The sequence below is a fragment of the Pelophylax lessonae genome, assembly GCF_965119305.1.
Source record: "Pelophylax lessonae genome assembly, chromosome: 3".
Lineage (NCBI taxonomy): Eukaryota > Metazoa > Chordata > Amphibia > Anura > Ranidae > Pelophylax > Pelophylax lessonae.
This window is the reverse complement of record NC_138770.1, coordinates 236,293,415-236,309,877: the sequence shown is the minus strand read 5'-3', so window position 1 is coordinate 236,309,877 and position 16,463 is coordinate 236,293,415. Positions and strand designations below refer to the sequence as shown.

The 16,463-nt window shown below is 40.8% G+C and overlaps 1 protein-coding gene across 3 annotated transcripts in view; it reads right to left on the bottom strand.

Annotated features, from left to right (window-relative positions):
- Positions 1–16,463, bottom strand: part of MED12L (mediator complex subunit 12L) — an 837,051-nt gene that overhangs the window by 80,902 nt on the left and 739,686 nt on the right. For all 3 annotated transcript variants that reach the window (XM_082251515.1, XM_082251517.1, XM_082251516.1), the window contains exons 35-37: positions 16,120–16,255; positions 12,542–12,703; positions 6,728–7,096 (exon numbers count right to left, since the gene is read on the bottom strand). In XM_082251515.1, the coding sequence (XP_082107641.1) occupies positions 6,728–7,096; positions 12,542–12,703; positions 16,120–16,255 (667 nt within the window). The remainder of the gene's footprint in view (positions 1–6,727; positions 7,097–12,541; positions 12,704–16,119; positions 16,256–16,463) is intronic.

Below are 16,463 nucleotides of genomic sequence, written 5' to 3'. Positions count from 1 at the left end.
GGGGGAGTATGGAACAGGCAGCACCCTCAAACCTTCAGAAGTATGAGATGAACCCCAACAACTTGGAAAGGTGGATCTCTCTCACACGTACCAACACAGACTATCCCCCAATTTAACTGATCCCCAAAGGTTTTTGATTAAATAGCGGAATAGAAAATATGATCCCAAAAAAGTGTATGTATATCACACGTACACAACCACACTAGGCCCCAATTACTATTGTTTGTACCCCTAAAAGGCTAGGAGTAGGGGGAGTATGGAACAGGCAGCACCCTCAAACCTTCAGAAGTATGAGATGAACCCCAACAACTTGGAAAGGTGGATCTCTCTCACACGTACCAACACAGACTATCCCCCAATTTAACTGATCCCCAAAGGTTTTTGATTAAATAGCGGAATAGAAAATATGATCCCAAAAAAGTGTATGTATATCACACGTACACAACCACACTAGGCCCCAATTACTATTGTTTGTACCCCTAAAAGGCTAGGAGTAGGGGGAGTATGGAACAGGCAGCACCCTCAAACCTTCAGAAGTATGAGATGAACCCCAACAACTTGGAAAGGTGGATCTCTCTCACACGTACCAACACAGACTATCCCCCAATTTAACTGATCCCCAAAGGTTTTTGATTAAATAGCGGAATAGAAAATATGATCCCAAAAAAGTGTATGTATATCACACGTACACAACCACACTAGGCCCCAATTACTATTGTTTGTACCCCTAAAAGGCTAGGAGTAGGGGGAGTATGGAACAGGCAGCACCCTCAAACCTTCAGAAGTATGAGATGAACCCCAACAACTTGGAAAGGTGGATCTCTCTCACACGTACCAACACAGACTATCCCCCAATTTAACTGATCCCCAAAGGTTTTTGATTAAATAGCGGAATAGAAAATATGATCCCAAAAAAGTGTATGTATATCACACGTACACAACCACACTAGGCCCCAATTACTATTGTTTGTACCCCTAAAAGGCTAGGAGTAGGGGGAGTATGGAACAGGCAGCACCCTCAAACCTTCAGAAGTATGAGATGAACCCCAACAACTTGGAAAGGTGGATCTCTCTCACACGTACCAACACAGACTATCCCCCAATTTAACTGATCCCCAAAGGTTTTTGATTAAATAGCGGAATAGAAAATATGATCCCAAAAAAGTGTATGTATATCACACGTACACAACCACACTAGGCCCCAATTACTATTGTTTGTACCCCTAAAAGGCTAGATGAGGAGTAGGGGGAGTATGGAACAGGCAGCACCCTCAAACCTTCAGTATGAGATTGTGTTCACTGTACCCCACAAAGATTGAGTTCACTGCACCCCACAATGATTGTGTTCACTGCACCCCACAAAGATTGTGTTCACTGCACCTCACAAAGATTGTGTTCACTGTACCCCCCAAAGATTGTGTTCACTGCACCCCACAAAGATTCTGTTCACTGTACCCCACAAAGATTGTGTTCACTGCACCCCAAAAAGATTGTGTTCACTGCACCCCAAAAAGGATGTTGTTCACTGCACCCCAAAAAGGATGTTGTTCACTCCACCCCAAAAAGATTGTGTTCACTGCACCCCACAAAGATTGTGTTCACTGCACCCCAAAAAGATTGTGTTCACTGCACCCCAAAAATGATTTTGTTCACTGCACCCCAAAAAGGATTTTGTTCACTCCACCCCAAAAAGATTGTGTTCACTGCACCCCAAAAAGGATGTTGTTCACTGCACCCCAAAAATGATTTTGTTCACTGCACCCCAAAAAGATTGTGTTCACTGCACCCCACAAAGGATTTTGTTCACTGCACCCCAAAAAGATTGTGTTCACTGCACCCCAAAAAGGATGTTGTTCACTGCACCCCAAAAAGGATTTTGTTCACTGCACCCCAAAAAGATTGTGTTCACTGCACCCCACAAAGGATTTTGTTCACTGCACCCCACAAAGATTGTGTTCACTGCACACCAAAAAGGATTGTGTTCACTGCACCCCAAAAAGATTTTGTTCACTGCACCCCAAAAAGATTGTGTTCACTGCAGCCCAAAAAGATTGTGTTCACTGCAGCCCAAAAAGATTGTGTTCACTGCAGCCCAAAAAGATTGTGTTCACTGCAGCCCAAAAAGATTGTGTTCACTGCAGCCCAAAAAGATTGTGTTCACTGCAGCTCACACACAGAAAAATAGATGTGGATCACTGACACCTGCCTATCTCCAATCCCACACCACACAGCAATATCGATTGTAGTTTGTAGAACACAGTTTCCCTAAAATTCAGCAGACTCTGTCCCTAACAGGATTGAGAAGAGATCGTAGATCAGGATTGAGTGCAGACCCCACCCCCCACACAGCAATATCGATTGTAGTTTGTAGAAGACACTGACCCTATATAATTCAGCAGACTCTATCCCTAAAATGCCTACAACTCGCCCTGCCTAAACACTCCGACCTGTCCCTCAATTCTATCCGGACACAAATGGTTTTTTCCTGCCTATCTTTCCCTAATCAGCAGCCAGCACGTTGATGTGTGCTCTGTCCCTGAATCTAAGCAGCATAATGACGCCGCTGCGGCTGCCTCGAACTTATAAAGACTTGGTCACATGCTTCAGACGGCCAATCACAGCTACTGAGACATTTGCAGGCATGGCTGGGATGGCTTAAGGCACACCAGTTAAACGATTGTTGATTGGCTGTTGAAAGCCCGCCATGAAAAGAGCGCCAAAGCATGCAAAACCCGGAAATAAAACGACCGAACACGGATTTTTACCCGAACATACAGTAAAGTGTCCGTGTCCGTGTTCGGGTACAAAAAATCCAATTATTCGGTACGAACACGAATAATACAGTCCGTGTTCGCTCAACACTAGACATATTCTTTTTGGATGTCCCATTCTGCAACCACAGCACTGGAGCCTTAAAGTGTTAGTAAATGATCACTTTGTAAAAAAAAAAAAAAAATTGATTTAAAAATGAAATAAAAGGTAAAACCTGTGTGCATAAAAAAACAACAAAAAAAACAAAACAAAAAGAAAAACACTATAAATAGCTTGTTTCCCTTTTTTATAAGTGATCACATTCCCTGTGTTCTCAGCTGCATTAGAGCAGGGGGGAAGAAGCAACATTACACTGAGCTTCCCAGTGAAAGGGTATGCAGTGGGGGCCATGTCAGGAAAAGTCTGATCATCAGAAGAGAGCAGGCTGAGTTCCCAGCACAGCTACAGAACTGATCACACTGTGTTCTCATGCTTAGTGTGGTCAGTTTTGAATAGGAAAGCAGAGGGACTGGCAAGAACACCAGGGACTTCACACAAAGAAATAAAAAGAGAAAAGGATACTTTTTCATACAAGTACATGGTACAGCATGAACATATTAGGAATATGAAATGTTGGGGTAACAAACACTTTTGCAGTAAAATTTAAGAAAACACCACTAAGTGTTTCTTAAGTGTTTCTATTCACACAGCATATCTATTTTTTTAACATTTCATATTCTTTAGATGTTTCTAAGACCGGGTACATGGATAATGGAGATCTGCCGCCACAGTACAGACAGGGTTAATTATGATACAAAAAAACCTCACAACCTCCTTGTGTTTCACAAGAAAATTCAGTTTGGGGTAATAATGTAAGAACAAATAAAAAACTAAGCAGCGCATTTAGCACATTTTAAATATTAAAAGAGGCGGTCCTCTTTCACATAAGGGTGCTCCCAGCAGCGCATTCGCCACGGGATAACCCTTATGGTGCGACGGGAGAGGTGCTCCCCCACCCTCTTGCCGATTCCCGAACCTCTTCCCCGCTTACCGGACCCGTCGGCAGCGGAGAAAACGATCCAGTCCACGCTCCTCACAGGCAGGAAGTCAAGTCAGGGCAAGATGGCCCCCACTCGACTCTATGGTCTTGGAGGACCGGAGCGACGTCAAACGTTGTCTCCTAGCAATGTATTTAAAGACCCAATTTTTTTTCATCATTTTTTTTTTTTTTTTTTTTTAGTGTAGTTGTGAGGTTTGAGGTCTTTTTGACCCCAGATCTCACAATAAAGAGGTCCTGTCATGCTTATTTCTATTACAAGGGATGTTTACATTCCTTGTAATAGGAATAAAAATGATCAAAAATTAAAAAAAAAAAAACCTGTGTAAAAATAAAAAATAATAGATAAAATAAATAGGAAAAAAAAAATAAAACATTAAAGCGCCCTGTCCCCATTAGCTTGCATACAGAAGCGAACGCATACGCAAGTCCCGCCCACATATGTAAACGGTGTTTAAACCACACACTTGAGGTATCCCCATGATCGTTAGAGCGAGGGCAATAATTTGAGCCATAGACCCCCTCTGTAACTCTAAGCTGGTAACATGTAGAAAATATTAAAGTGTCACTATGGGGATTTTTAAGTACCAATGTTTGTTGCCATTCCACGAGCATGCGCAAATTTGAAGCATGACATGTTGGGTATCTATTTACTCGGCGTTACATTATCTTTCACATTATAGAAAAAAAAATCAGCTAACTTTACTGTTTTCTTATTTTTTAATTCAAAAAAATTGCGTTTGTTAAGACCTCTGCTCAAATAAGGTGTGATAAAAAATATTGTAACAATCTCCATTTTATTCTCTAGGGTCTCTGCTAAAAAAAAATATATGTTTGGGGATTCTAAGTAATTTTCTAGCAAATAAAAAACTGATTTAAACTTGTAAACTTGCAAACAAGTGTCAGAAATAGGCCCGGTCCTTAAGTGGTTAAAATTGTTCTATGTGAATGAGAACATGAAACACACTTTTTTTTTTTTTTCATTTTTGGATAGAGCAAAGGACAGTCATAACCCATTTTTTTTTTTTTTTTTCTTGCCATCTGTGGAGACTTTTCTTCACTTCCTGACCCATAGCCAAAACAGAAAGCAAAAGAAAATCCCTTCAAATCAAGGGAATATCAGTGTGCCACCAGGGTCACCAAAGCTAGAGTTGGAAAATATCTAATCTACTACTTTTCTGATGTCAACCTAAAATGTTTAATTTTCTTTTAGTTACATTTTCAGTGAAAACCATAAACAGGAAACCAGATAACAATCAGCGCAGACAGATAAACCTAACTAAAATTGCAAGCTTAACACCAAAGACAAATTACTTGTATCTCATACAGAACCATTAATAAACATAGTACAGCGCAATAAACATTTTATATGAGAGGATAGTCCTTATTATAAGCCAGAAGTCCCAGAACAGTACATATGGTGCAGGAAAGTTGGAAAAACAATAGGATCCCCTCCACCTGTGATTACGCCGTGCTCACCTGAAATGAAAAGTCAGTGCTTTCCCTGAAAGGGTTAACATCAAGGCAGATTCCTTGCATCCACGGCTTACACAGGGGACTGGTCAGCTGGTCAAATCCAGACAATATCCGCTCACTAATAAGCATACCATGCAATAAAAAGACTGATCTAAGTGCTCTCTGTTAAAAACTTTTATTCAAACCATAAATAAAAGAACCGCACTTACATAAATATAATCAGTAAAAGCGTGACAGCTCTCTCCAGATAGCACCGTGTCTCTGATGAAGGGAGACACAGTGCTGCTGCAATGAATGCAGCTCCTGAGCACAACTGATCCGAGGATGGCGGCGGGTGATGAGCGGCTCCACCTCCCGTACGCATATCGTCTTAATGAGGGACTTCATCAGCGGGCAGTCCCTCATTAGTTCTGCTCACTTTTTTTGTGGGGGGGGGGGAGGGGCAGGTACCTATTTCCCCTCCCTTATGTCTAATGCTTACACAGTAGGGAGCCAGCTGTGAAATACCAAAAAGTCCCAACTAGCTTCCAACATCCAAGATGGTGGCACTGGGGATCAGTAGTGCCGGATGGATCCTGCCGCTGGTAAGTGTCTGTTTATTAAAAGTCATAGCTACGACATTTGCAGATGCTGACTTTTAATTTTTTCAGAAACAATCAAAGTTCCTCAAAGTTTTGCCATATGAAGCTTTTCTCATTGACACAAAGGAAAAAAGGAATAGGAAGAGATAGCCTGGCTGCCTCATCTGACTTGAGTGGTTAGCAGGTAAAAGCAGCCTCAGCTCAATTAATCCAGGCCACATCTCCAACATATTTCACCATGCCACCGTTGCTTAATCATTGCCTGTTGGGTTCTCCATGATTAGGCCCCTGAAGTGGGGCAAAACATGTTGGGGACGTGGCCTGGAGGAATCGAGCTAGGGCTTCTTTTACATGCTAACCACTCAGGCTGGGCAAGGTGTGCGGCTGCCGGGTTCTCTCTTCCTATTTCTGCAGCATGCTTTGGGTCTGGACAGACCTCTCCTCACCCTGCACCCTCACTAGTCAGTAGCATCCAACTCATCGGACCTCGATAGCCTGAGCTGGAACCCTTAAACATTTACTGTGGGTCAAAAAAAGAGGAAAGGAAAAAAAGACATTTGTACATAGGAATTGTCAATGTGCGTTTTCTTATAATATTAACATTAACACATTACAGTTTGTGTACTGGTCTCTGCAGCCCTACACCTGGCATATACTGCTTGGTTACTCTTTGAAATCAAACAGAAAGCAGCTTTCCGTAGAATATCTTCCACCCTGATAAACCTCTCTTGAAACAACATGAAAACAGCATTTAATTAAGTGAACAGTGACAAAAATAACTCAAATAGCTGTGGTCGCAATCTAGAACTTCAAGAGTTCTGTGAGCAATTAGATGTTCACAAGGAATTAAATAGTAACATACGTCTGTTCGTGGGTTGGTCTTGGTTTTGCGCTTTCTGCTTTTGGACTTCTTTTCTTCATCAGTTACCAATTTACCAGGATCAGATAAATCTGTTGTTTTTCCCTCTGGGTCTGCGTACACCGAAGTGCTGGGTTCATCTTCTTCTTCTTCCTCTTCTGGGGGAAGTGGCAAGGGCTCCAAGTAATAACTAGGAGGTTTGGGCTTCGGATGTGTGTGGTTGAGAAGAAGGTGATTTTGTTCTTCATATTTGATTACTTTTCTGTCCACACGAACAGTGCCAAACCAGGCCCATGAGAGAGGAGCTGGGTTCTTGTGACCTTCAAATAGGTCCCAAGGAGACACCTTTTGTTTGGTTGAAACCTGAAGGCCCTGCAGAATGATACAAACATGGCATGCTATAAAATGTTTTAACAAACATGTAATAAAGTAACGTATCAACTAAAAATGTAATAAATTATAAATTTATTATTATTATTTGTAATAAATTTATATTACATAGGGGTATCAAAGGTACCTCAGTCAATCTTGCTATTAGGCTTTGTAAAATCTTTGCAAAGCAATACTAGGAATGGGGGGGGGGGGTTGATAACTAAGCCAATCAAACTTTATTGCTTTGTATAGTACTGCCAGCTCATTTTACAGGGCTGTATTACTTAACCAAAGTTGTCCAGGGCCTGGATGTGCTGTCTGACAGAGGTGACTGGATCAGAAGGCTGGCTGCAAAGAATTAAAAATCCTCTAGGAGGCAAAACAGATATGTATTTCACCCAGATTCTAGCTTTAAACCTCAGGAGAAAGTGACGTGAGTGATACCATTTAATAGGTTGAGTAGATAAAAACTGAAACGTTTTTGAGGCAACTCAGGTCTGTTTCAGACACGTTGTAGCACACCATTGTGTATTTATTCTCCAGAAGACCTAAAGTGTTCTAACAGCTTGCACACATTTAAGCTTCAGGGGTGGTGCAACTTATTTAAAATGTATTTATAGCCAAAGCTTTTCTTTTTCTTTTGTATAGAGTATGAAAAGTTAAAACTTCTGGCATGTTATTATTTTGCTATCTGTGTACCATTGGGGAGATTTCAACAACAAAACTAACAAAGTTAGTTCCAGAACAGATGTCCCCACTGAAAGATTTCTCTTTACTTCTTCTTCTAAAGACATTTTCACCATTTTGGATTTTCCTTAGGTTTCTTTTGCGGTGATAATGGTAAGCATTACAATGAGAGGGGTAAATCTCCCCAATGGGGGGCACAGAAAGCAATACAAACTTGATAGATGGTCTAACCCTTCCCCGGTCCACCATCAAACAAAATAGTTACATAGTTACAGTATACGGTTAGTAAGGTTGGATAAAGACACAGATCCATCCAGTTCAAATTATATACTGTATTTGTGTGTATGGAAAACGGGGGAAGGGTGGGACTTTAAATGAGGCGCACGGTGGGATTGGCCGTGCGTCTCCATCCCTAAATTCAATGACAAAAAAGAAAAAAGGTCGGGACTTTATATGAGAGACATGGCAGTGACAAGGCTTGCACGGTTGAAGAATCATATTTAATAATGTTGTAAAAAGTACAAACATGGATTACATGATACAACATGATGCATGATGTCAAAAAAACCTAAATGGCAGTAAGGAGAAATGAATTCCCAAGACAGCTTCAGACAAACCAACATGGCAATGATTGATCACAATGAGTAGTAGAGTAGGGTACAATCATAACATCCATAGACTGACGCGTTTCGTGGACTACATATGCCACTTCTTTAAGAGTCGATGTATGATCCATATCTATAACAAAAAATGCGTATAAAAACATTGTATGAAATGGTGGTTGGCGGAAGCTGGAAGGGGAAGGAAGAGGGAGGATAGTCCCCCCCGGTTCCAAACACTTACATGGTAATCAAATAAGTAATAATAAGTATTAAACTCGTATATACGAGTTTAATACTTATTATTACTTATTTGATATAGATATACATTACTACCAACATCACGGCAATATTTCTCAACTCATTCGTTCCTGTGTGTGGCGTTTCTTGCCTATGCCGCTGACCTCATGCGCCCTCAGCTCCCATGGGAGGCACCTGGGTTTATGCCTTCACCTCCATTACCAGTTTGCACCGGGATTACCATGTAAGTGTTTGGAACCGGGGGGGACTATCCTCCCTCTTCCTTCCCCTTCCAGCTTCCGCCAACCACCATTTCATACAATGTTTTTATACGCATTTTTTGTTATAGATATGGATCATACATCGACTCTTGAAGAAGTGGCATATGTAGTCTACGAAACGCGTCAGTCTATGGCTGTTATGATTGTACCCTACTCTACTACTCATTGTGATCAATCATTGTCATGTTGGTTTGTCTGAAGCTGTCTTGGGAATTCATTTCTCCTTACTGCCATTTAGGTTTTTTTGACATCATGCATCATGTTGTATCATGTAATCCATGTTTGTACTTTTTACAACATTATTAAATATGATTCTTCAACCGTGCAAGCCTTGTCACTGCCATGTCTCTCATATAAAGTCCCGACCTTTTTTCTTTTTTGTATTTGTGTGTATGTGTACATGTCACTATTGATTCCCATATCCCTGCCAATTGTGTTCACTGAGAAACTTGATCAAAAGTCTTTTTGAAGTTAACTACGCTCTCAGCTTATACCATTAACCTTGTAGGGGAGTTCCATATTTTTACTGTTGTGACAGCAAGGACCCCTTGTGTGATATAAGAATACACTCCTGTAGCCCAACTTCATGTTGTGGGCACATGTCTCTTCAGAGTTTATAGATCGAAGAGTTTGTGTTCTATACTGTGTCCTCATTGATAGATTTGGAGAGGAGAATATGTTAAAATTCTGTAATCTTTCGTCAAAAAATAAGGTCCTCTACCCCCCCCCCTTACTAATAGTGTTGCCCTTCTCTAAACTCTTCATATATGGTTCACAAGGACCTTCCCAATTTCCCCAGCGGAGCACCTCCTAATGAGTATCTTCCATATATATTAGCGGATATGTTTAGAATTTTAAATATTGAACCTCATCAGCCATATAGGTGCCCACCCCTAAATTTTATTAAGATCTTCTTGTAAAAATTCTATATAAACTTGTGAAGTTATTTGCCTACATTGCCTGGTATCATCAGCAAATACTGCGATCCATCTAATTATTCTCACCTTTATATCATGTATAAATAGATTTGGTCACAGGACTGAACCCTGGGGAACTCTGCTCACTACCTTAGACCATTCAGAAAATGTACCATTTATCACTACTCTCCCTACAGAAATAATTTAACTAAGCTTGTTCTTTTGACTAGAAGTCAAAATAGAGATACATGGTAGTGAGAGGTTTGTTTTACACTATTCCTAATTTCTAAACTATTCCTTTAGAAAAACTAGCAGACTGCCATTGCTAATTTCCCATTCTGCAATTGATAGATTTGTTGGCCATTTTGTTGTTAGTACTTTTAGTCGCTAACCAAGAATAAGGAGTACTTTTGACTTTGATATGCATACTTGTTTCAGGTCACTTACTAAGACTGTATTGAAGCTAAAGGGTAGGCATCACAAGTCACAACTAGGCAACTTGTATTTTTCAGAAATATACCAGCAATTTCACCCCCTTGATAAAGTCTCAAATCTTAGTTGCCAGGTGAACATACAGTACATACTGTATATACAAACGTCGGAGGGCTGTGGTTCAAACTTAAAGTGCACTTGTGCCCAGACTATGGACATTAAAGAAGGTACGCATTCCTAAAAGCTGTAAAAGAGCTTTAAAATAAGCCCTCACTTCTCTAGCTGCATGAATTATGAAGTTATTCATTCTCAATATCCTCAAAGAACACAAAGGGGTTAAATTACTAATGGCAAATAAGCTGTTCACTTTGTAAGGGAATTAGCCCCAGAGCTTAGTGAAAGTGGGGAAGTTTTACTTCACACAGCTTCACCTCACTTTCTTTGCAAAGTGGACAGTTTATTTGCCTTCAGTAAATCAACCACAAAGACTCTAAAGTTGGGTTTCATTCTCAAAGATCCACAAAGAATTCAGTTGAGTTTCAGTCCCTTTCTAAGAGCTTAGAAACACCTACGTGTAAGCAGGTGCTTGTGGGGTATCATCGAATGTATTTCTGCTGTTGTGTTAATTGCACTGTGCACCTATGTAGTTAGTTCAGATTGCCCAGCATGGGAAGGGGTTAACTGTGTCTAGACTCTTTCCTGGGCTTTCTGGGTCCTGACCCCTGTTGTAAACTACATTAATACAAGAGAAGGGTTCAGAGCAGCTCTCTCTTCCACATGGGATTTCAGAGGAAGGACTGCTGTAACATGTAGACCTGCTGGACCACATGGCCCCTTCTGGGTCACACTCCTGGGATTCTCCATGGACTAGAAACCTACCATCACTGGACTTTTGTTGAATGGCCTTTGCGTCTCTGGAAGGTATGAACCTGAGCAGACTGCATTAGATAGCTAGGGCTGGACTCTGTTTCATGTACAGTGTGCTGCTGAATTGTGCTGCTGAATGCTCAGTAAAGTTTAATTAATGGTTTTATGCATCATCTGAAGTTATTCTAAAGGGGTGCATGGTGGTACATGGTATATTGGAAGCACACGTGGGGTACTAGAGTAAGGCTACCACAAAGGGTTAACTCGGCAGGAGAGTCGGAAGATGAGAAAAGTTGCGACACGTAACCATGACCTGATTAGAGTGAACAGCAGCCAGAAAGCGAGGAGTAGTATTAGGCTTGGGTGACAGGTCCTTCGGTATAAAGGGAGGTCAGTACTTTGGCTCCCTCTCTAGTGGTCTGTTCCCCCAAAAGTAATTGGGACAGAACCCATGGTACTGAGACCCCGTGTATCCAGCCGCATGGTACGAGAGAGTGAGGAGGTACCTATGTGCACGCATGAGGTCTGCGCTAGTGCACGGTGGGACCCAATTCTGTCACTGGGAGTTATGCGGGACTGGTGGAGAGGGCATAGGTTCAGCGGTGTCCCTCCTAAATGCAACATTCATCGAGCAAAGGTGTGTAGTGACATAGGACAGAACCTATTACTGAGGGAATCTGTACATTGCATGGCTGCACACAGTGTACAGCTCATCTCTAAGCTGGGGTTCTGCCTTAAAGTTGACTTTCGCATGAACACGGAAGCGTCCAGTCCCAAGCATTGGTGAGCATATACATGAGAGGAGAGGTACCCCCCATGTGCTGGGGGGGAGGCCACACCCACATGCAGTGTTTACACTAGAGGGCTGGCAAGCTGGTACAACAGAAAGTAATAGGAAAAGAGTTAAGCTTTCTGTACCTCTGCTGTAAAATTTAAAGATTTATTTCTCCACAATGCCTGAAGCTACAGAAATGAATGAAAGCTTGTATAATGTACTTTTGCTGCATGGTCAGAATATGTAAATACTTTTTACTTTAGTGTGGAAAGTCTGGGTACAGGTAATTTCTAAAGTAGTGTGGTTGATCTCCAAATCTTGTACAACAGCCTATGGGTGGTAAAACAATACAGGTACACAGTAAGTTATTCGAATTGTCCTAGTACTGCTTGAAGTTCTTGAATACAATTGTTTTTTTTCTTCTTTTTTCAACAATGACAAAAATGATTTTGCAGTGGGGAGTGCGGGTCTCTTTTCCTTAACCTGATGACTGAATCTTTGGCCCTGTGCAGGATCTAACATGCCATAGGAAAGAACATCCTGTACAGCATGGTATACAACAACAAAAAAAAGTCTAGCCTGGAATTATGTATTTTACCACAGAAAAACACAAATAATTACACAAAACGAATCAATATTTATTTTACCTGTTTCTTATCAATAGAGTCAAACCCTGCAATTTTGTTTCCTTTTGTGTCAATTAAAGACCCCATTGGCTCACAAGTAATGACATCACAAGTCTGTTTTGGCAATGGCAGAAGCTGACGGACTTTATCAATACTCTCTGATCGCTTATCACCTAGTTCTTTCTAGAAAAAAAAGAAAAGCAGAAAAAGAACAAATGATTACAATGTTTCAATTATCAAGTCTGGACTATATGGTCTGGAAAGAAAACTTCCAGCCATAGTTTCACAGTCAAATATCAAAACCTTTTCTAAAATTAAAGCCTATTCTGTTAAAAATAACTCTTTATTTAAGTGGTAAACAATACATATAATAGCTGTTGTATATAGATATTGTATAAAGTGAGATCATTATGGAGAATAAAATAGTGGCCCCCTAGGAATGAGCTTCGAGTTCAGGTTGAGTGTGACACAAGCTATTATTCACTTCTCTCTGAACGGGCATCCTAAATGCCCAGATTTGACCAGCTTGTCCACCTGAACCTCCAGCGTTAGCTTAGTGGTGGTGTCACTTTTCATCCAGGGCCTGGGCCTTCTCCCCCCCCCCCCCCACTGGTTGCTGGGCCGCTTGCACCATAACAACCAGTGGTGCTGTGCGTCCCTGGTCACCTGCATTTTAGAGAGCAAAGGTGCTGTGTGAGCTGCAAGCATACTTGGTTGCTAGAATGTATACAGCTGTGCAACATCCTTGGTTGCTAGGGCGTAGGTGGCCACTAGCATCTGAGCAACCAATGATCCAGAAGCCAGCTAGCTTGTTTCAAATTGTAAACAAGCCAGGGGGCATCCATAGTAGTGAAATAACCAACTAAAATGGTCATGATGACCATATCTGGTCAATGACCTCAGTCTGCAACCCGGCCACTTTGCTTACATTCAACATTTGGCTAGGGAAATGTCATTGCAGCAAGAGTTCCAGCAGGAGTAGATCATTGGCTTGTTTGTGTCGGCAGACCATTGGGGACCTCTTCATTGTAATCAACGTTTCAACTATATCACTGAACGACATGATTGACATTGTATCTACCCCAAGGAACATTATTTTTTAAAATAAAGGAATATTTGTAAGGTGTCTGTTTTTTTTTATAGTTCGCATTTTTTTGTAATGGGTAATGAGCGGTACTCATTACTCAATCATATGGGAGGGGGGGGGGGGTCAGATATTTGTGTCCCTCCTTACTCTGAGAAGTCCACCCATGTTGATTCTTACATCCATTGGGCCTAGGATATAGGGATGAGGCCCTGGCTCCCATCAACATGGGGACATGGTGCCCTACTCTTATGGGGTCCCCCTGGCAAGGAACCCTCCCCTATGTTGATAGCATGTGGTTCAGTATGGTTCACGAGGGGGTTGGGGGAGAGCCTATGCTCCTTTTATGGATAAGGGCCTAGTATGGATTTTGGGATGAGGGTCTGGAATGGATTTTGGATGTGAAAACCTTGTTTGCAGTTTAGAAAAAGGGTCTGGCATGAATTTTTTGGGGACTGTATGCAGTTTATGTATTCTTTTTAAATTCATACCAGACCCTCCTTAGGATAATAGTCTGGTATAGATGTTGAGCTGGATGTTCAGGGCAAAGCAGCTGGGAAATTTGATTTACTGTAGAAGCAAATGTTTTTTTTCTTTATAAATGTCCCTTTTTGGTTAGTACATCGTACAGGTGCACCACTTCACTTGCATGTTAAATGCATCCTGCAAAAGCCACAATTCCCCTTTGAAATGGAAAGATGGGCTAAATATCTCCCCTAATGAATTAGACTGGGACAAGTTAATGCCATTAACCCATAAGACGTCCCTTTTGTCCAAGGACCAGGAACGTAATTATGACATTTTCTAAGGTCTTAGGGTATTACATAAAATAGAACTATCTATTTCAAAAACCTGCTAGAGATGCTTACCAGCCCTGGGAACAATGACCCAAGACTGCGGAACATACGTTGATCATTCCCTTTTGGTAAAAAATCTCGTACCATAAGCTCGTTGGCAATAGGATCCCCAATATCCCCAAATCACCCAAATGTATATGATTCTTGCATCCTAAAAGCAAAATAAAAATATTTTTCTAACCTGCACACATATCATTATTTGTAGACATTGGTGCAAACCAAATACTCCACCACAATCAAAATTGGCATGTGACTCTATAAGGTATATCGAAAGAATGATCTCCTGAGAAGTTGGCAACTTGGATTCTTTTACAACAGGTGTCTTCAAACTATGGCCCTCTAGTTGTTCGGGAACTAAAATTCCCATCATGCCTAGTCATGTCTGTGAATGTCAGAGTTTTACAATGCCTCATGAGATGTGTAGTTCCACAACAGCTGGAGGGCCGTAGTTTGGGGATCCCTGCTTTACAACTATATGTTCTGTATAGACTGATTTTAGATACTCTTCAGACCTTACCTCATATCTTTACGGTCTGTCTTATGGCGATCATTACTTGGTATTGGTTTTTTTAAGGCTGCTTTCTAAACCCCCCTTTGCCTCCTTCCCCCTTTTTTCGAGTGCCAATATCAGATGATTTTCCCCAACCATAAATTGGTATTCAAGTGTAAAATAGGCTATATTTGTTTCCAGGAGAAAGCACAATGAACCAAATAAAATTTAAGATAATCACCTAGGAAAAGCTTTCATCTCTTCCAAAATTAGTCCAGGCTTATAGACATCTCATCAGATGCAACCTTTAATATCCAATGCTCAAATTTTACTTGGTCTGTACAAATTATATTCCTATATGTGATCTTACTTCATGGCTGTATATCTTGTTTAGGTTAATGTGTCGTACGCTATTCTAACATTATTCCGAACCTAATGTTAAACTGAAATTACATGTTTGGACTTTTTTAAATTCAGAACTAATGCCACAGCTCTATAATGTCAATATATTTTTAACTTTTGTTTTCCTGAAAGAGCAATGAAATAAGATTAAATATGAAAGCATTCTCCAACCATGGCATTTAAAATAATTGTGTACAGTATATTTAATGTTGTCCTTTAAGCCTTAAAAAAACCTGCTCCTCACTGATGAGCATTTTTCCAAAAACGTTTTTTCCATTAGCACATGTCTTCCTTGGCAGTGCCTAGCTACCCAAGCTCTTTGCTCCCTTTGCTTGCACATTGGCCTTGAAGGGCCAGAAAAAAAATAACAAGTTTTAGCTCCAAAAACTTTAGTGGGGTTTGGGTACTATATTCAGGGTATGCAGATTTGCAGATAACTTAAGCAAACCAAACTTAGCTTGTTTCGTTCATCACTACTGCCCAGTTTCTGGGCTGTCACTATTAAACAGAAAATATCAGAGGTTACAGTTCAACAACAGATTTACCATGGGTCATCTACACCTTGGCTCAGAAGTAAGACACATGAAATATGAGGCTGCAAGGCACCTTTGTATATAAGCAAGTGCCATAGCTTCCAATTGTTTGACTTATCTCACACCTGGTATTGTGAAATATTGTTACATTAGGCGGCAAGCCTGTTTTACATTTACACATACCTTATTTCCCTTCTGAAGTAGGATAACGTGTGCACAGTTTCTTCACTAACCTTTAGTTTCTTCACTAGGTTCATGTAAGCCCTTTTGTTTTCTTCTGAACTTCCTTGAGACACGTTGGAAAGATCAGAGGCAAGGGTTCCATTTATTAAGACACCCAGCATATCAAGAACAGTTGTGAATAATTCACTGCCAAAGAAAAACATGTCAGATTTCTCTGTGCTCTAGACAAATACAAGTGCGCATTGTTCAATACCAGTACTGCCTTACAGGAAAGCTTTAATGAGAGAAATATGGGGCTGCCATTGCTGACCTCTTGCTGAATATTTGATTTGCCTGGCTTTCTCTACCTTCATTATGTTGAGTCGCTGACCTGGAATAATAGCAGCTAAAGACA